General features: G+C 37.6%; 1 protein-coding gene across 1 annotated transcript; it reads right to left on the bottom strand.

The window, feature by feature from the left end:
* Window positions 1-6,221: 6,221 nt before the first annotated feature.
* On the bottom strand, window positions 6,222-20,551 carry LOC134670247 (gustatory and odorant receptor 22-like). The gene is made up of 10 exons (XM_063527975.1): window positions 20,248-20,551; window positions 19,602-19,722; window positions 17,928-18,066; window positions 17,131-17,381; window positions 16,349-16,609; window positions 14,031-14,158; window positions 13,129-13,288; window positions 12,465-12,536; window positions 12,002-12,091; window positions 6,222-8,828 (listed from the first exon to the last, which is right to left on the bottom strand). Exons 2-10 carry the CDS (start codon window positions 19,710-19,712, stop codon window positions 8,754-8,756), a joined length of 1,287 nt encoding a protein of 428 aa, XP_063384045.1. The 5' UTR covers window positions 19,713-19,722; window positions 20,248-20,551; the 3' UTR covers window positions 6,222-8,753.
* Window positions 20,552-21,781: the final 1,230 nt, after the last annotated feature.

A 21,781-nucleotide genomic window follows, 5' to 3' on the forward strand; every position in this document is an offset into this window, starting at 1 on the left:
GTGCATGATTCAAACTTTACCGGTCGCCGTGGTAAGACCTAGGATTTACCATATCGGTGTTGGTAAAAGCCCGAAGTAAACTAGTAAAATTTAACATTTCGGGCTTTTACCGATCGGCATCGGTAAATCCTAGGTTCTGCCGTACTTCGGGCTTTTACAGTAACATATATATATAATAATTGCTCGTTTAAAGGTAAGATAACACAAAGGAGAAACAAAAAGAAATTACCTACTCGCACCAGTCTTGAACCCCAATCCTCTTGCACGTATTTCCACGAACATACCGTTACGCTATTGCAACATACTTACGTTGTGTGAAATTGTCTACTACAAGGATCACGGAAACACTGTTTGCATGTGTGAATAATAGTAGGAAAAAGCGTGACAGCAACACTCCGTCGAATTAAAAAGGCGGTTTTTGCACAATGAAGTATTCAATGTTTATTTTAATAGTTCAATATTTATTTAAAGAGTGCGCGAAACATACTTTTAAGTATACAAATACCATGACCATTTCACAAAAAAATAAAACCTGAAATTTTGCAAATGTGGTGCCATCTAGCGAGAGTTAAGTTTTGAGTAACCTAGGCGAACCACCATGTATTAATTATTGACACAAATACAGTCAAAGTTTTTCAACCAATAAAATCAGGAAGAAAAGCGTACCCGCCGTTAATATTTTTTTTCGAGACGAAATAATAATATTACACTCGCATCCGCTTACTGCGCGGTGAAACAACTATCAGTGTTGCCAATAAAGAAAAAAATATTGCGTAGTTTTTGTTCAACTCGCTAAAACAAGGACTTTAGTAGCGGAGAGAAGTTGCTATCAAAGTCGACCCGCAAATCAAAGTAACCCCGGTTTACGGTACTCGAACTTGCCATCTTCCGGTACACCAGTCCGATCGCCCTTAACATTCAGGGCCAAGAACCCGACTGTCGGGTACACTGCTACATACGGCAAACACGTGGCTACGCGCTACGAGCGTAACCCGTAGCACTTATATTAGTGGCAATGAATGTGTTAGCCATCTACCGAAAGTACCGAAACCTGACATAAGCGTACAAATCTTTCCATTCCTTCCTTTTTAGGGTTCCGTACCCAAAGGGTAAAACGGGACCCTATTACTAAGACCCCGCTGTCCGTCCGTCCGTCCGTTTGTCACCAGGCTGTATCTCACGAACCGTGATCTCACCCGGTATACTGGTTTACAATTGCAAATACATCAATTTCATGCAATAAATTCTATACTGTTGCAAATCTATACATAAGTACTACATGTAAATATTTTTTTAAACGCTTGTTTCTCGCGGCCTCGATGTAAAGAATTAACGGGAATGAAATGACAGCAGTTTATAATTTCCTTTATTGTACAAAATTTGCTTAACTATTTACAACGATATCGCAAAATAGATTTTATCTAAAATGAGATGCCTTATATTAAATAGTCTACTAAAGTTTAATCGAAATTCCTCGAGAATACGAATTTCTGGTCCTTTGTATACCTATTAATCGGTTGGATAAACCGATAAAATATTAGGCAAGTGCATTGGAAAGAGAAGTTTTGAATACCTACAGTCCAGTAGAATAGATTTCTCCCAACGAGTTATTGATCTGATTTATTTATTAATATAAAAATATCGGAGACAGATTTATTTTAATTATCTACGTTTAACTAGAGTATAGTAAATAAAGAAAACTAACAGCCCCCGTACAACGCCGCGAATCGATGTTGTAGATGACATTCAATATTATTTTAACAATTTAGTTATTTGCGTATGGAATCTGCCACCTTAGTGCTATTTATATTTTCAAAACGTAAATCAGAACTTGACTAGCCGCAGTTAGTGAGCCCTTAAAAAAGTTTTAAAGGAATGATTGAGGACATGAAAGGAATGATGATGAAAAGAAATGATTAAGTATGTACTCGTAGTTCGCTCGGTACGCAACCTTTTAAAAAATTCAATTAGTTTTGTGAAAATACTATCATTGTACTTGCACTTGGGTTTTGAAAATCATGCATAGGTTATCTTCAAAGCTCGTCTACTTTTAAAGCTAACATGGAAATCTGTAACTAGAAGTCTGCAGATGACACCACGTCAGGCTAAGGTCGAAAATATCTAAACTCTCTCGAGCTCCGAGCGACACGACAGCTTTAAAAAGAAATTTTAATATTAAAGGAAAAATTCACCATTTCGGGCAATACCGTAAACCGGGGTTACTTTGATCAATTTTAGAGTTTGGCAGCATTTTTTGACGATCCTAATATACGTAAAAATATGAAATAAAAATATAATAATCGGTTTTTTCTCTTCTTTGCGCCTACCAAATAAAAAAAAATTAGGACTTAAATTTTTTTCAGAAAAAAATAAAAACAATGCGATCAAAGTTATATTGAGAATGGGGTTACTTTGAAACCACTTATTTTTTTGCTGACAATCTAAAGTAGACCCGCTAAAAAGCCCGTAAAAATAAAAAAAATAAAATCGGTTAAGTACTTTTTAAGTTATTTATATTTTTAAGGTGTGGGGTTACTTTGATATCATATGAAATGATACAACTTAATAATATGATATAAATACTTAATAATTATACAAAAAAATAAACGCTTATTTACTATAAATAACGTAGGAATTAAACTTATCATCGCACTTAGCAACAGATTTTTGAATTGCAAGCTTTTCCGTGTCAGTAAATTTGGTCTGTGCACCCGGGTTTTTGATATGTTACCTTTATACTTATTGTATAAAGTTCTATAAAAAATATTGTGTGCTTTCGATGCGGCACGAATAGATTTTGTGCCAATGTTTGCGAAAGCATCATTAAGTTGTTCTTCTTGGTATTTTTTGTAGTCTCGTTACCCGATATTTATTTGTAATCTATGGCATTATTTCTATAAAAAAACAATGCATATTTATTTATTGTAGATTTAATGCCCTGGTGGGCTGGTGGCCTTACGCACGTATAATAAAACACCTAAAGCAAAGCCGCAGGATAAAATACAGCCAAATTCCACCCATAAACTTAATTCCATACGACAACGGTATGGAAGAAACGGGTAAAAGAATATTTATAATCAAATAAGCAGTTCCAGAGATCAACTCCTAGATACAAATTTATAATTCTACAACCTCTAACTCTTCCACTGACTCAAACGATGCCTATTTATTACATTACTATTGAAAAGAATACATAAAAAAAATTGTAAGCTGTCAAAATTATTCTTTAATCTTTTGATCAATTTCACCACGTATAAGTGATCAAAGACACCCCGACCCATGGATTCCCCGGCTACGTGCGCATGTGGAGGTTGTCGAATTCAGGTATTTTTTTATAAACTCGCAAATCAACACTGATTAAGGTGGTTCGATTTTCATACAAAATTCAATCAAAGCTCATTAAGTAACTACACACTATTAGTACATAAATATTTCCGCATTTATCTTCCTTCGAATATTCGTTTGCGCGAAACTAACAGGAAAACAATGTTTCATACAGAAATCATGCAAAAATCATAGTTAAATTTTCATCAATTTTACGTATGTGTGTGTCACAAATGTCGTGTACAGATACATTTGCGACGTTGCCATACCATTTCCGACGTTGCCGGGCTGACCACGGCGCGAATTTGGAGTGCCGTCATGTTTAGTGCAATTTTGTTGACACTGACGTTTGACAGGTACTTAATTGACCTAAGTGAGAATAAGTACCCGAAGTTCGTCAGCTTAACTAAGAACTATCATGGCGTGTTATGCAGACAGTCGCTTTTTTGCTTACAAACGGAAGATTCTCGGTTCGATCCCCAGTCATTGTATGCTGGAACATAACTTTTTGTATTTTTGTTACATCTAAATTTCGTATTGTTTTTTATTTTTATTTAATTTTTCTTATTATCATTAATCGATTGATTAAGTATGGGCTACACGTATTCGTTTATTTTTGACAAAGAAAATTAGAAATTATACTCTACCTAATCTCTCTTATTTTTACAATCAGGACATCCTCACTGCAATAAAAAAGAAATGTATAAAATTTCCTGTGGTTAAAAATAATGGATTTTGTCTATGAATGAAAAACACAATTATTACTATAGTTTGTTTTTTTTAGCATTAGAAATAAGGTAAACAATCTTGACGTCTTTTAATTGAAAAACACATTTTAAAAATAAGTTACGGCAAATATGTAACAATTATAAATCAAATACGATCATTTATATTCTTCTGCTTTCATAAGTAATAAAAAGTTTTTGATTTTTAAAAAGCGTTTAAATCTGTGTGCCTAGCCAAGATGCCAGTCGTTCGCTCCGTAGCGAACGTTAGGGTAATACCTCTCTCTATCACTCTGCCATATTAATGCGACAGACACGGCTGCGCTTCGGTCGCTACGGAGCGTAAACCATTGGCATCTTGGCTAGGCACCCTGGTCATCTCGAAAGCGAAACACATACGGATCGCGTTTCTATTACTCAATACAGTGGCCAGCTGCAGATTCGGCGGTAATCTTAACTATACCTAAATCTGGGTGCCTAGCCAAGATGCCAGTCGTTCGCTCCGTAGCGAACGTTAGGGTAATACCTCTCTCTATCACTCTGTCATATTAATGCGACAGACACGGTTGCGCTTCGTTGGCTATGGAGCGTACACCATTGGCATCTTGGCTAGGCACCCTGGTCATCTGGAAAGCGAAACACATACGGAACGCGTTTCTATTACAGTGGCCAGCTGCAGATTCGGTTTTAAAGTTAACTATACCTTAACCTGGGTGCCTAGCCACGATGCAGGCTAGTAGAGTTCCCTTTACCTTCAGCAGAACCGGAAGATCCAAACCTACCCACTTTCATCTAATAATCTCAAGAATCAGTGCATGATTCAAACTTTACCGGTCGCCGTGGTAAGACCTAGGATTTACCATATCGGTGTTGGTAAAAGCCCGAAGTAAACTAGTAAAATTTAACATTTCGGGCTTTTACCGATCGGCATCGGTAAATCCTAGGTTCTGCCGTACTTCGGGCTTTTACAGTAACATATATATATAATAATTGCTCGTTTAAAGGTAAGATAACACAAAGGAGAAACAAAAAGAAATTACCTACTCGCACCAGTCTTGAACCCCAATCCTCTTGCACGTATTTCCACGAACATACCGTTACGCTATTGCAACATACTTACGTTGTGTGAAATTGTCTACTACAAGGATCACGGAAACACTGTTTGCATGTGTGAATAATAGTAGGAAAAAGCGTGACAGCAACACTCCGTCGAATTAAAAAGGCGGTTTTTGCACAATGAAGTATTCAATGTTTATTTTAATAGTTCAATATTTATTTAAAGAGTGCGCGAAACATACTTTTAAGTATACAAATACCATGACCATTTCACAAAAAAATAAAACCTGAAATTTTGCAAATGTGGTGCCATCTAGCGAGAGTTAAGTTTTGAGTAACCTAGGCGAACCACCATGTATTAATTATTGACACAAATACAGTCAAAGTTTTTCAACCAATAAAATCAGGAAGAAAAGCGTACCCGCCGTTAATATTTTTTTTCGAGACGAAATAATAATATTACACTCGCATCCGCTTACTGCGCGGTGAAACAACTATCAGTGTTGCCAATAAAGAAAAAAATATTGCGTAGTTTTTGTTCAACTCGCTAAAACAAGGACTTTAGTAGCGGAGAGAAGTTGCTATCAAAGTCGACCCGCAAATCAAAGTAACCCCGGTTTACGGTACTCGAACTTGCCATCTTCCGGTACACCAGTCCGATCGCCCTTAACATTCAGGGCCAAGAACCCGACTGTCGGGTACACTGCTACATACGGCAAACACGTGGCTACGCGCTACGAGCGTAACCCGTAGCACTTATATTAGTGGCAATGAATGTGTTAGCCATCTACCGAAAGTACCGAAACCTGACATAAGCGTACAAATCTTTCCATTCCTTCCTTTTTAGGGTTCCGTACCCAAAGGGTAAAACGGGACCCTATTACTAAGACCCCGCTGTCCGTCCGTCCGTCCGTTTGTCACCAGGCTGTATCTCACGAACCGTGATCTCACCCGGTATACTGGTTTACAATTGCAAATACATCAATTTCATGCAATAAATTCTATACTGTTGCAAATCTATACATAAGTACTACATGTAAATATTTTTTTAAACGCTTGTTTCTCGCGGCCTCGATGTAAAGAATTAACGGGAATGAAATGACAGCAGTTTATAATTTCCTTTATTGTACAAAATTTGCTTAACTATTTACAACGATATCGCAAAATAGATTTTATCTAAAATGAGATGCCTTATATTAAATAGTCTACTAAAGTTTAATCGAAATTCCTCGAGAATACGAATTTCTGGTCCTTTGTATACCTATTAATCGGTTGGATAAACCGATAAAATATTAGGCAAGTGCATTGGAAAGAGAAGTTTTGAATACCTACAGTCCAGTAGAATAGATTTCTCCCAACGAGTTATTGATCTGATTTATTTATTAATATAAAAATATCGGAGACAGATTTATTTTAATTATCTACGTTTAACTAGAGTATAGTAAATAAAGAAAACTAACAGCCCCCGTACAACGCCGCGAATCGATGTTGTAGATGACATTCAATATTATTTTAACAATTTAGTTATTTGCGTATGGAATCTGCCACCTTAGTGCTATTTATATTTTCAAAACGTAAATCAGAACTTGACTAGCCGCAGTTAGTGAGCCCTTAAAAAAGTTTTAAAAATCTTCATAGTAGATGACGTCACTAAATAAGGATATACTTAAACTGCTTAAATTTTTATTGTATTTTAAATGCACATAATAGCGATCAGGAAAGTCGGACTTGACGGTTAGAAGTAACAAATACAGAAAATGAAAAATTTTATACCTTTAAGTAAAACTAAAATGGAAGTAAAAAGGAACGCGGTGTGGTATAGAGGTTGTTCGTCTTGAATATTTACAAGTCTCTAGTCTAACTTATAGTAGTTTCTAATGTGACTGTAGGTATAGAACTATGTACAATTAAATTCCAACTAATAACATTTCAACTTCATTTATTGCTTTTTAAAGGACTTTCTAAATGAAAGCTACGATCCTCCGCTCAACTTTGTTAGGTAAGCTAGTAATAATATAATAACTGTGAATATTAGGTAATTAGTATTTACTTAGTGCTTCATACGGTGAGAGTGGGAGGACAGGATACTCGTAAGAGTGAAGTGGGCGTACACGGTACTTATTTATATATTAACTACCACTTCCAGCTTTTGCCACTATTTTCCCATCTATACCTAGTTCGTTTTTTTAGCATTTAAAAAAAGACTACGCGATCTGTACCTCATTCAGCTTAAAGAGTTAGTACTGGAAAATTCAGAATGCACATCATTGGCCAGAGATAAGACCTTAAGATATCTGTCTTCCTACAGTACCGACGTGTTAATAGTGCTCTTGGTTGGAAAGAACACGCATTAGTAAGACGAATGATCGAGAAGATTTAAATTTTTTGAGGCGAATTTATTTGAACAGTATAAGGGAAGCCAAAGATTGATTACTTGAAGTAGATAAAAATATTTTTAATTTGGATACTACGTGGTTTTTATTATTCGGGTAAAATGTTGCCCCTTACACCGCAATGAATTATCAAAGTTAAATACTTTATCTTCTGTTATTAACAAAAAGTTGCAGCTGCAAACAAAGAATAAAGTAATACAATTCACAGGTATACTTTCATTTACTTCCTTATCTAATTTAGCACATTTGTATTGCAGATAAAGAGAAGCGATTATTAGTTAGATATGAACTCGGAGGTATTTGAAGGATGGTTTTTGCAGCAATCAAAATAAAAATAATAAATGTCCGGATTTTTTTTATTCTATATTATTATATTTAGGGACTTAAATCAGTTACATGATTATGTCAGCCCCATTGTAACTTATACTAGTATTCTTACATGTCTACTTATGGAATTATTGTACCGTTTAAAAAAATCTATAACATATAAAAATGTCCGGATTGTCTGACGGCAAATATCTTGCCGTTACCTACTAAAGGGTTAATATGAGAAATCTTACGTACGAACTTAAACTAATAAATAAGTAAAAAATATTCCAAGCGATGGCATGTAAGCCGCGGCTGCCAGTGAGGTACTATTGTTCACGCCCATGTGCCATTTCCTTTCATTTGCATACAAAAGTGCAAAAGAGAGGGTGCTTTGCTAACTCTTTAAACTGAACGAGGTATAGGCGTATCTTTTAATTGAAAAACGCTTTTTATAAATCAGTAACTATATATTACTTATGAAAGCAAAGGAATGTAAACAATAATATATGATTCATAATTGTTACTTATTTGCCGTGACTTATTTTTCAAAAGTGTTTTTTCAATAAAAAGACAAGTCAAGATTGTTTACCTTTTTTCTAATGGTAAAAAACTTGGAGGATATAACCAACGGAGACGCCATGTCTAAAATTTTCGGTACAAAATAGTCTGCCGTTTTTTGCGGGGGAGGGGCACATCAAATGTATAGGTACGTCATGTCAGATAAACGTCAGTCCATACATATGGTTGACATGTAGTTGACCATTGGCCGCCTTTTTTCGACAGAGGGGAACGCCTGTTAATGGCGGCTCCATTGTTAATTACTCCGAGGTAAAAAACGAACTGTAACTTGTGACAGACTAGCAACTCACAGTAATAATTATGGAATAAGTTTATCTCAGTGAGTGAATGAACTTTTAGCCGATGGAAAGTTCCGTAGATTAGGTTTTTAAGAGTCAGTTTTTGGCAGCGATATCTTGAACTGCAGCAGCACGATTAAATAAATAGCTATCATGCTTATTGTCTGAAACAAGAAACATGGTTTAAATAAAAAATACAATACAATACTTATGTACTTAAAATCAACAGAGGATATAAATATCAAAAATAGCTGAGCTGCCCCTTGGTTTAGCATGAGTGCGGCGTGTCCCTATTTAATTAATTAATACGTTTAGAAAAGACAAAGACGGATAGTCTATCTTGCGCACGGATTGATAAATTATCGTATTTTGTCCTATTATATTATTAATAATTAGAACTGATTAAAAACTAACACTGTATGACATTTGCAATGATAAAGTTCGGTGTCAATTTCAATAAAAGTATTACTCTTAGAATGACACTTTGTTCTGTTCAAAGTTAACTTAGAGGGACTCTAGATAAAAAAAAAATTATTTCGTTTCTAAAAATTCCTATTTGTACCTGCACAAAAAGTAAAGACAGCATAATGACTGTAAATAAATACTTCAGTAAAAACCAAAATCGAGAGTCGAAAAGCTAAAACTTCTTAGCTTCTCCATGTTACACCTAAGTATGTATGTATTAGTATGTTCGAGCTTGCATAACTTTGGAAGGAAGTTCTCTAGAGTTCTCGGAAGAACTTTGCATTGCGTCAATTGTAATTTAGAGAGCAAATAGAACTAGTTGATTGTAGCTGAACTGTTTCTAATGAGGCGATAGTTCCTGTGTGAACCAGTTCCAGGGGATGACGCCGTCCTCGAAACGTCGGAGGTATATTTAAAAACTTAATTGTACGCGATTAAGCCCCGTTCTGCTAAATAGTATTAATGAAGTAACCTCTTAAATAAAACTACTAAGTACTACAGTTTACATCGCTTGTTTTAAGTTGAAAACGAGCGTTGAACTCAAAAGGTGGGTCTACGCTAGACGAACCGAGCACGAGCGGAGCCGTTCTCGGCTTCGTCGTTCGCGGCGTCAAGTGTGGACGTACAACGAACACGTCCACGAGCGCACTGCGAGCGCGAAGCAAATCCCTTTGTGTTCGTCAAAAAATCGACAAAAAGCGCGCTCGTTCGTGGCTTGTAAGTCGATCCACATTAGACGAATTGTGTTCGGCTCGTGCTCGGCTCGTACTCGGCTCGCCTAGCGTAGACGCACCTAAAGAGAATATAATCACTACGTGTTGAACTGTTGTTGTTTTTAAAAGATATTAGTGTCATCAAAACTCCTGTTTTCAACCAAAATAATATGCGAGTAAAATAGGTACTAATTAAGAATAATATCATTTTCCTTGGCATGAAGAAGTATGTAGGAATGTATGATGAATATGATAATTGAAGCAAAACTTCTGAAATTGTTCTTAAAATGTAGCCGAATTTTAATTATAATCTTTCGCAGAAATTTAGTATGCAAAGGAGCGAGCAGATTGTGCTTGGGCAGGATTTAGAGGCTCTACTTGGTTTTCTTTTATGAGGACCGCTAACATGTTAAGAAAATTTTGTTGTACTAAAAATGACCAAGTTTGAAAGAAATTATATTTTGTACGAACAGCAACACTCCTAACTGTAGGTACATCGGTGGACCTTGTGCCTTTTGTAACAAGGTGTACCGATGGACAGTTGACAGTGTGGGCGATGGTACTCGGCTAACTTAGTAGGTACCTACTTCTCATTGGTGTCTCAAAGGAACCCGAAGTCGGCTAATACAGCCGTTCAAATATTGCAACAAGTACAGTCAAGAGTATAAATATGGGTGCACTCATCAAACTCAAAAATATGTCCCGTAGCTCTTACGTCAGCAAATTAAGAACTATGGGACATTTTTGACTAAGTTGTACCTACGTGCATACAATGCATATGGGTGCCCATATTTTTATACTTGAATATACAATATGCATATATGGTTAATATCTCTCCACATATATATGAATAGTTTTGTATAAACTGACTTTAATTCTACACAAAAAATAAAATACAAGCATACAAAACAAAAAACAAAACAAAACCAAATAGTACATTATGTATGCACTAGTATGTGGTGGTGTTGTCAAATTATTTTATGAAGAATTAAGGTAACCCGATTACGACTAATCGAAACGGTTGACATCTACAAGAGTCTACATTTCTACAAGCCTTGTAGATTTTTACGGGCATCGTGCACACTTTTTGAATAGCGGACGAATACAATGTGGACTCAGTTAACTATCTGTCAGGTACAGAAATTATAAAGCTTTTGAAATCATATTACGGAATGAGGCGGTTACGAGGTTACGCGCAGAATTAGGTTATTCAGTAACCGGAAGGCCATTGAATAACCTATTTACAACTATGAATACTATTTATACTATTAATAATGAGCTAAAAATAACTTTACTCCAGTTTAATTAACTCTAGAGATGAACCTCAAACTCATTTTTAATTTCCAACCTCGTGGTCATCAGTAAATATATAGGTACCTAATATATTTGCCCTTAACTGATAGAACGGGTCAACGGATACTCATGTAAACTGTTAACGTCAAAATCCTGCTGAAAGTAATAGGTAGTATTAAGTAGGTTCATAGTTTAATTCAATGGAGTAAACTAATCGTGCATACAAATGTAGTTAGGAACAGAGTTTTTTAAAAGCAAAAGTTCTAGTTCGTGCTGATAAATATTACCTACTTATACTTATCTCAAGTACGGAATGCGTACATATTTACCCAGGTAGGCATAAAGCGGTTTTTATGCTGGCGAATTTATAAATAAGCTTATCCTACAATAATTACATTACTAGGGACTTAGCCAAAATGACAATCGTACAGTCAAAGAATTTAATTTCCGACCCATTTCGTACTTTGTCACAGTGACAATTAAATATGAAAGCCGCTAGAGACCTCATACGGTTGTCACTGTCACAAAGTACAAAATGGGTAGTAAATTAAATTCTTTGACTGTACATCGAAAAACGCTAAACTAAAAGAAAAAAAGTATCGGGATGACAGACGCTACGAAAACTGACTCTGGCGTTTTCTATCAAGAATTGTCACCTTAGCCAGGCTGCCTGGTTCCTCTACAATAAGAAGTCCAAATACAATAGTGGGACCTAACAGACAGTGCGCTGCTGATGAGGATGCGTACAGTCAGCAGCAAAAGTTGCTAAGCGGGCCAGGTGCTCAAAATGATCTTGACGTGACTTTATCGTTAAGAGAATAAGAGCGTGTAAAGGTCATTTTGAACACCTCGCCCACTATACTCACCGAAGTAAGTAGCTCTCTGTTGACGTGCGCGTAACCTTTCAGGCTGACAACGGCGGGATTCATCTCGATGGCTTGTATGAAGTGGTCGATCTGCAGACAAAACTCTGTTTATGTTTGCTAAAGGCATACATTTACTGACATTAGGCAAATTTCTCGATTACCTTACGTATTATATTAGTATCTACACGATAACTATACTTACTACTAAAGATATTACGTCAGTTTAAACGGTACAATTAGCTTTTATTACGGCTCACGCCAGTTTAAATTCGATAAATTTAATATACTGACTAGAAAAAGTAGGTTAAACATCTTTTTCAGTTCCACTTTTTCTATGGCTCCTTTACAGTTTGAGAAATCAATATTTTTTCAAGAAAGATTTCCTACCCCTTACAATGCGAATGGATATATTTTTTTAACATCTTGTATGACAGGGTAGTGTAGATTCAAGAGACACACAAACCTCTTTTTGAGCAGGCCTGTCGATAGCCAGCACGTCAATACCCAGCAAGGTGTCTTGGACTCCGGCCGCCACCTAAATAAAGAACGAGTGTAAATTATTCAAGATAAAACTGCATAGAGATATATTATTTAAGCGTTGTTAATTATAACTCTCTTGTTTTTACTGCAAGTTCATTCACTCAACGCTGATATGTAATTGAAGATGAACGAGATGCGCGCTTCTCTCTACGAATCTCTTTAATTAATATGGAAAAGCAATATAATTGTATGACGTGGATGCGGTTATACAAATGAAAGTATTATACTTAGAAATTTCCTTCGCCATGGCATCGATATGTCTTTAGATGCTTATTAAAACAGACAGAAGACATAGAAGATATACGATGGTGATCCTATCCGGTTCCGGTGTTTCCTCTTAAAGTTTGGAACATGGCCGACAGTGTTATGTTAGTAGGTACCTAACTGTGGTCGCACATCAGAAATATGTATTTTTAGAGCGTCAAAAAATAGGCAAGCAGGTGAGAATCGTGTTCTGTGGTACTATGAACGCCCGTACAATAAGAGCGTACAGACGTGTTTTTCATATTTTACTATTTAGGCAATTTCAGTTTTTTCCATTAGTTCCCGTTATCTTAAAAAATTGCAGACAACCGTACCAATCATACCTTGAGCGTGGACTTGTGGGAGCAGTCAGCGAAGATAAACAGTAAAGTGGAACAGTAAGCGGCATCGACGAAAAGTCCCATCTCCTTGAAGCTGAACCCGAAACCGTGGTCCACGATCTCGGAGAGCGCGCCGTACACCGCGATGGTGATGTTGAAGAACCTTTACGGATAAATTTGTTAATTATTCAGCTCAAGACATTTTTAAAGTAAAAAGTGTACCTACTTATGGACTACATCGAAATTAAAATAAATTGAGAATAACTAAAAATACAGTAGCATATACAAAAGGTGTCCGTCCGATAAGCCCCAAACTAGGTTGAGCCTGTATCTAATGGTCCTCTACATCATCAGCGATGATAGATGATGACTAGCGTGGACGGTAGTGTGCCCTCTACATAGGCAGTCTCCGCCAGTCATCGTCTATTATCGCCTGCGACCCGTGAGTTGTCGGTTTTTGGGCACACATCAAAGGGAATCGCCGGGTGGTTACTAACTCCAGGGATAGTGTGGATGCTTGCACGATGACCTTGCCGATGATAGACGATGATACTATTATCAACGATCATCGCCGATAGTGTAGAGGAGGCATAAAATCAATGTTGTAACTGTATGCTTGCCGAATAATGCATACCAATATTAATCAATGATTACGTATATTCAGCTAAAAAAGTACGAGTAGGTACAGAAATTACGGATAGGAGTTCTCTGGAAAAGGCACATATTTAGTTACGAAACAATGTCTTCTAGTGAGCATGATGTTTTTGACTCGTCGTTCCCATCAGAGGGAATAAATTGGAGCATTAATTGTATTAATCATAGTGATCTTAAGGATCCTTTTGATACACTATGATGCTTGATGCATTTAAGAGTCCTTACAATTCTACGAAGTATAAAATAGTTACATGAATAGGCAGTATGTGGAGTAAGTCCGCGCGTACGCGTTGCCGAGAGACTGCAGCAGCTCAGACAGGTTCAGCCACAAGAAGCGGTACCGCGATATCAGCTTCGCCGAGGTATCCACGTTTACGTCCTAGAGAAGTAGGCACATATTGTTTTAAAAAGTCCATTTAATTTTAAACTTACTTTTGTTAACCGTTTATTCAAATTTAAATTTCGAAGGACTACTTACTCGTGTTTTGTGCATGAACACTTACCAGAGAGCCACATAACGCACGCTAAAGCCTTGTTCGGACTAGGCTAGTATTTTAGTCTAGTGGCGAGTAATTTAGTAGCTAAACGTGTCTGAACACCAAAAAATTAGTCGAGTGGATTAGTAAGTAATTTAGTCGAGTCAATCCATTTTATTCTATTTTTTTTAGTAGTTTAGTAGCGAGTAGCACCCCCCACCACGCGTCCGTGCTCACTCGGCCGCCGGCTAAACAAGTCCGAACCTGTCGATTTAGTCGAGTTCATTAGTGATTTTTAGGCAGTAGCGAATAGTTTAGCTACTAAATTACTCGCCACTAGACTAAAATACTAGCCTAGTCCGAACAAGGCTTCAGCGCTGACGCCCACCTCCATACACACATACTACTACTATACTTACATCTATATTAACACTGATTTTAACCAATGTATGGCGGTCAGCGCTAAGAGCCTACGTTTCGTGACCTAAGCTACATGTGTTAGAGTGCACTATGATACTCGAAAAGCAATTATAATTCTTAAAATGATACATAGTAATTACTACACATTATATCACCTACTGGTAACCTACCTAACCTAACCTACCTAATTATATTTCTTTAGTTAACTGAGAAGTAATGTTTTACTCGAAACGGGCATAGGCAGCGCCTCGCATTTTATTTTGGTTGGAAAATGTATTCTATTGTGTGTAGGTACTCTATTGTACGGAAACAAACAATGCAGTACTGAGTACGGTAAAGGTATTGCACGCGTGCACGTGTCTCTCGTGAGAATAGGAACTAGTTGTACCTATCTACATCTTTTAATTGTAGTTTACGGAGCTGAGGTAGGTATTAAACCAGGATTTAATCATCCTGAAGAAAGGTCAAGAGCACCCTAAACCGGCGAGCGTGTATGAGGAATGTTATGAAAGTGAAGGAAGCGAAAGAGGATCAGGATCAGGATCAGGATCGTGGCAAGTGGAAATCCGTGGTCGCTGCCTACCCCTCCGGGAAATAGGCGTGATTATATGTACGTGTTTAATCATGTACATGCTCAGCTTCTCACCTACTCACTCGAGGGTTGCGTACAATAATAACCCAGGCAAATTAAGGGTTTCACCTAAACAAGAGCAACGCTCTTAAGTTATAATGATGATGATGATGACCAATACGTCACAGAAAATCTCGTGTACGCGTCGGAATTTATCCAAGGTCGTCATAAAAATCGGTCTGTCGTGGATACCAAGGTTTCTATAACTCCAATGTTGTTTACATCTAGGTAAGAATTGTAAATCGTAAAATTTGCGACCAGTTATTTCATATTTCGGATCATTTCATACATTGTTTCATACGATAAGCCGTTGGCCTTAATATATTTTCCTGGGTTATAAAGATGCAAGCGACAAGGACGACGATTCAAACTTTATAATTTTGTTATGAAACGGTTAAGGATATGATCTACTTGTTTGAAGAAATGTCACTGTTGACAGCTGACTGATCATATCCATAACCGTTTCATAACAAAATTGTAAAGTTAAAATCGCCCTCAAGGACTCTCCCTCTTGTTACAAAATGGTTATGGAAATGAGTATGACCGTTAGCTATCAACAGTGGCCTCTGGACTAGAAATGTCACAAGGAATAATAAATCTAAGCCGGGTCCCAGCTTGAAGGTATGTTATTTTGTGAAGTAAATAGTCACATTAGCACTCAAGAGTACGATATAATATTTTATCTTTTTTTTTGTAATTGCAAAATCGTACTGAAATGAAGGGTGTCATCCTACCCTTCGAATTTGAAAAATATTATAGGTACCTTCCATTTTTCGCTGTTTTTGAGTACATTACCTAATCCGTGAAATAACTCGTAAAGAATTACATGTTTATTCCTTTATTAATTTTTCGTTTTTATTATTAATACTACACCAATTTCATAGTTTAGTGCATTCTCCACGAATCGTATAATAACGAAAGTAACCTTTTTATTCCGTACATTACATTAGGGCAATCAATGTTGCGATCCAATATACATCTATTTTATACACGCTCATATTCATAAAAAGGCGACATAAAACGCAAATTTAATTCTACGTACCCTGCGAAAACATTCCGATAGGCTTTGCGAGGCTATCTTGATCCCTTTGCAGTTAATGTACCAGAGGGCGCAGTTCATGTTGATCATCGTGATGATGTGGTAGTAGGCGGTTGTGTGGCGGAGGAGGAAGCCGTCCATGAGAGCGCAGAGGCTGAGGAGGAAGCATATGGCCAGGAGAAGGCATCCTACGCTTATGATGACGATCTGGGTCTTCAGGTTTGGGAATTGCAGGTTTTCGCCAGTCACCCGGTAATATCGAACCTAGAAAATAAAACTGCGTAAATCTAGGGAATTTAAATTAATTTGGGTCACATTTGGTTATCTTATTTTTTTACTCGTCTATTTTGGAATTAGTGGAATAGCGAGATGGCAAGATGGGTGCGATACTGACCATACTGCACGGCATGAAACGTAGAGTCATGAAAACATTTTAGCACCACGATGGACTACACCCAAAATAATGCTTGGGGATTTTTGATACTTTAAGAAAAGTTATTGAAAGAGAACCCTTACTTGAAACTTCCCCCAGCTAGTCTTATAAATGGCGACCTGATGCGCCACGCCCCACCCCACGAAGGGTATCCAGAAGTCCGGCACCAGGAACGCCACAAACAATTAAAAGATAGCGTAGATGTACTCGTCGAACTTCTTAATGGAGCGGATGATCATGACGCGCTCGTAGCCCACCATGAGGACCACCACGGTGGCTACTATGTAGAAGGAGATGGCGTACATGATGGCGCGGGATTTCCAGCAAAAATGACACAAAAGGAAACACGTACTTGAAACTTCCCCCAGCTAGTCTTATAAATGGCGACCTGGTGCGCCACGCCCCACCCCACGAAGGGTATCCAGAAGTGCGGCACAAGGAACGCCACGAACAAGATGGCGTAGATGTACTCGTCGAACTTCTTAATGGAGCGGAGGATCATGACGCGCTCGTAGCCCACCATGAGGACCACCACGGTGGCTACTATGTAGAAGGAGATGGCGTACATGGTGGCGCGGGATTTCCAACTGAAGGTGATTGTGCCTGTTTAAATGAGATGAGTATTACATCTATATTCAGTTCACATTATAACATTTTATTTAAATATTAAGACATTGTCTTAAGCCCTAAAAAAATACCTATAGTAAGCATAGAGTACTCACTTCATACATCAAGGTTTCATCGGGATGAATCTTGTTGACGCGAAGGTTTAAATACTGGCATGTTTGATCTCAAAATGTTTGGGTCACAACCAATAGCTTTGCCGTTTTTCGTCTTGATTACTTGTCTAGGACAACAGATCTACGGCATGTACTCGCACCCAAAACGTTAATACAAATCAACACTTGGACGGAACATTAATGAACGAACATTAATGAAGAATTGTGGGTTTCCACCACAGACAGAAAAAAAAGCTCTAGTTACGCCATAAACTTAACTACTATGTGACCCTTGGCTGCTAAAAGGTTACCGACCGCTACCCTAAACGCTATCAGTCAAATTGGGGGCCCTCTATGGCAAGGGGTCCGTAGAATTTTGCCCGTTTTGCCACCCTATAGTTGCGCCACAGGTAAAAAAAGTCTAACAAACCTGGGCGTGACCTGGTGATAGGCATTACGGCTAGAGCTCGGAACAGCACCAGCAGCAGCTTGTGGTCGCGATAGAACTGGTCGTGGGTCTCGCAAGTGTCGCCATCTTGTGACGAGAGCATGTCTCGCTGTTCTTGCTCCTGTACAAGCAGGTGAAGGGGGTAATCTTGTAATCTTAAGTAAGACCAAGAAAAGTCAATAATTTGACAGCGAATGAATAAACTATCACGCGTATTCGGGAAACGAGATAATCACAAGATCTAGAGACGATATAGAGATCAACTAGATTTACATTAGATATCGAGTAGATGTTGACTTGGATATCTTAGTCATAACATAACTTGTCGAAATCGTTCAAGAGGACCTCCAGAATCGCGGAAACGTCAAATTTGACATATCTATCTTACAAATATCTTTAAGTTATCCATATCGTAACTTGTTGAGATCTAATTCATTTCCCGAATCGAGCCGTAGATATGGCCAGTGGGGAGATACTCCTGACTTCGGGCAAACTCGGCTCCGTTCGGTTCAGCATTGCTCGGAGCAATTATTAGGGTTGGCACCACTTGACGTCCTTTTGCGTGCACGACAAGTCAACCACAGATAAGATAATCATTTGAAATTTTACAACCCTAAAAGAGATAGTGCCATACATTAGAAAGGGACGGCATGATTTAACCCTAAATCGCTGTCAAACATCGGTTTTGTAGGAAGTGTCCTTTCTGTACGGTCTGTATTATTTATTATGTGATATGGCACTATTTCATCCATTTACTGTGGTGTTATTACACACTGATTTTTATAAACTAGTTTTTATCGAGAGCTGCAGACTTTTCTTGGTCTTACTCTACATGTTTGATTTGAAACTATCTCTTCATGTATCAATATGTCATGTTGATAGCTGAATTGTGAGATTAGCGTTTTCTTCAAACCGATAGCGGGGCATTCCACGAGACTGTCGCTTACATAACGCTTTTGCCTTGTATGGCAGCTACCTCAATAAAATACGTGAATCTCGAGAACATACTGCCAATTTGTTAGCCAAGTCATGAAATATTACCTGACCCAATATCGCTTACTCAGCATTTCCAGAAGTATTAGAAGAATTGCGTTATGTAAGCGACAGTCTCGTGGAATGCCCCTAGCAAGCTCAAGTTCCTTCAAGGTATTTGACTGAAATATTCATCATTCACTTTTTTGCCATTAATGTAGCAGTTAATGTTCTAATCATTAACCTCGACTCTCCTGCCGACACATCGCTGGCCCAATATTACAAACCACAAAAATAGAAGTTCTCAAATTGCGGGCATTTTTCTCTGTCACTCTAATTACGCCTTCATTGGAGTAAAAGAGAAAGATCCCCGCAATTTGCGAATTTCGGGTTTCGCGGTAGCCCCACAGGGTTCTGTTACGTTTTCAAGATAGTGCAAATTCGACTTAATGTCACTATGACAATGTTCTAATTTCAGTTCGATACAAGTGAAACATAGAACCCTGTAATACTTAGGTCATACTGAAAATTCCTGGACTGGCCACTTAGAAAAAATAAGTCGTCTCATATAACATAATCCAGAAACTTTAAGTATGGCCCACGCGTATTGGGCCAGCGATATTATACCAGTAAACTAAGAAGTAGTAACTATGTATAATTAAATACAGAATTTTGCAAACTCACATAATCAGCCTGCGTCTTCTCATAGACCACCTTACCGGTATTACCTTGCTTCATATCGTTCGGGTACAGTGTGCCGTTTAGGCCTTCGTCGAAGTAATGGTCAGGAATCATCTTTCGCGATCTGTAAACTTAGATTCTCACGACTTGGAATTTTAGGAACTAATCTAGAATGATATTACTGTACATAGGTAGGTAACTAATTATAAGTATTCTGTAATAGAAAAAGAAATTTGAAGGAGGGAAATTTTGAAACCTCTTTTTGCTATCTGGACATGAATGGCACTCTAGTTAATAATGTAAAACATGGAATATATTTGGATTAGTTGAAATTTCCCGCAGTCGGTTGTCCCCTCCGTAATAAAATTAATTCAATAATAAAGAACCAATAAGGTGCTCGACGCTGCACTAGTATTCGACATGGGTACTTTATGTCAAAGTAGGTAATGTAGGTTAAATTTGAACGGCGAAGATTTTTCTGTATTCAAATTTAATCCTTGTCACTTTGACATAAAGTGCCCATGTCCAATACTAGTGCAGCGTCGAGCACTAGTACTTCTACTTTAAAACGAATAGAAGTCAAGGAAACGCCCCGAGCCAGACTTTTCTTCTTCGATGAAAGCGCCATTAAATATTTCCCTTAACTTACCTCTTTTCCTTATTTCTATCGTAGATATACACTGAAAACGAGTGCAGTGAGACACTTGGTGATTATTATGCGGACGCGATCGCTTTTCTCTCGAGGTGACTGTACTTATGCTGAAATCCTACGTCATCTCTCGCCCGTGGTCTCAATGACTATGGTGAATTAATGGTACGCCATGAAAAGGCCTCGTTACCGAACGGGTAAACAATGAGTGTAAATTTAATTAAATTTTAAAGCCAACGACTTCGCCTTTAGCATTTCAATGCCACGCTAACGATTATTTTGACGGACATGGACAAACACATTGTCGGGAGATTAACCTTCACCGGTAAATACGCCTACGCTGTGGGGTTCCTTAATCGCTTAGAGGAGACTGTAATACTTACTTACTTTATGGAAGTCCCTTTCTAACAAAAGCTCTCAAAAAGCGACTGCCACTACAATACAAATACAAGACCACAAGATATTACAAGTTACAAGCTTCTCACCTGTGCCCTGTTTATCAAAAGCTTGTAACTTGTAATACATGTGGAAGTCCCTTTCTAACAAAAGCTGTCAAAAAGTGACATCCGCTTGTATTACAAGTTACAAGCTTTTGATAAACAGAGCACTGCTTACACCGTATGGCATTGACAGGCCGCCCGTATAGGTGCACCGCTGTGGAAGTTTATATTTTTATGTTGATAAGATAACAATATACTTAGTTGACATGATCCTAGGAGCCCTAAGCGGGGTTAAGGCGCATTGATGCCTCAAGAAGTGTAAATGTACCTCGATTTTCGTGAACAAGACATATTCTCTCCGTCCTAGTATGTACGTAATAATAATGGTGTTTTTGAATGCCATTCACTCAATTAAATAAAGCGTCAGCCTATATTTTAATGCTACACGGATTTTAAGTTTTCCGGTACTTAGATCAGAAGTTTTACAATAGATTCCAGTGGCCTATTTTATAAAGCTACAAGTTACAATTTACAAGCGGAAGTCTCTTTCTAACACATAGGGTCAGAAAGAGACTTCCGCTTGTAAATTGTAACTTGTAGCTTTATAAAATTAGGCCCAGGTAGCCTAAAAATTTATCTCGCTTGAGACCTAAGTAATCATTGGCCGTGTCCGTTTCACAAAGACAATCTACTAGTCAATTGTTTGAGATGCAAATGAGGCCAAAATATAGAATTTACTTCAAGCATACTAATTCTTCGGATCGGTTGACGGTATAACGGATTCTAGCGATCCTCTTGAATACGGTACCTACTTACGCTTACATATGTGGATCACGAGTTCATGACGCGTGACGGGTAATTCTCTCGTTCTATGTGAATGTCCAGTTAATTTCTTGGTAGGAGTATTATATAAATTCTGACGCATTATGAGTATCCTTCCCATCACATATCTTGATATCTGTGTCCAGCCGTAACTACCTAATTATGTATAATTTTTAACCTTATAAATTAATTTATAATTCGCTAATTCATCTAATTTAATATATATAAGGATGGATATAAAGGATATAAATAAGGATGTTTTGTTTTGATAG

The sequence above is a fragment of the Cydia fagiglandana genome, chromosome 13 (genome assembly GCF_963556715.1).
Source record: "Cydia fagiglandana chromosome 13, ilCydFagi1.1, whole genome shotgun sequence".
NCBI classification, from domain to species: Eukaryota; Metazoa; Arthropoda; class Insecta; order Lepidoptera; family Tortricidae; genus Cydia; species Cydia fagiglandana.

Excerpts from the sequence above, each read along its gene's own strand:
- LOC134670247 (XM_063527975.1), bottom strand. The coding sequence starts at position 19,712 with ATGATTCCTGACCATTACTTCGACGAAGGCCTAAACGGCACACTGTAC. Across the intron at positions 13,289-14,030 it reads TCCACATACTGCCTATTCAT|GTTCTTCAACATCACCATCG; the intron begins GTAACTATTTTA and ends TTATCCGTAAAG. Across the intron at positions 12,537-13,128 it reads CCCACAAGTCCACGCTCAAG|GTGGCGGCCGGAGTCCAAGA; the intron begins GTATGATTGGTA and ends TTCTTTATTTAG.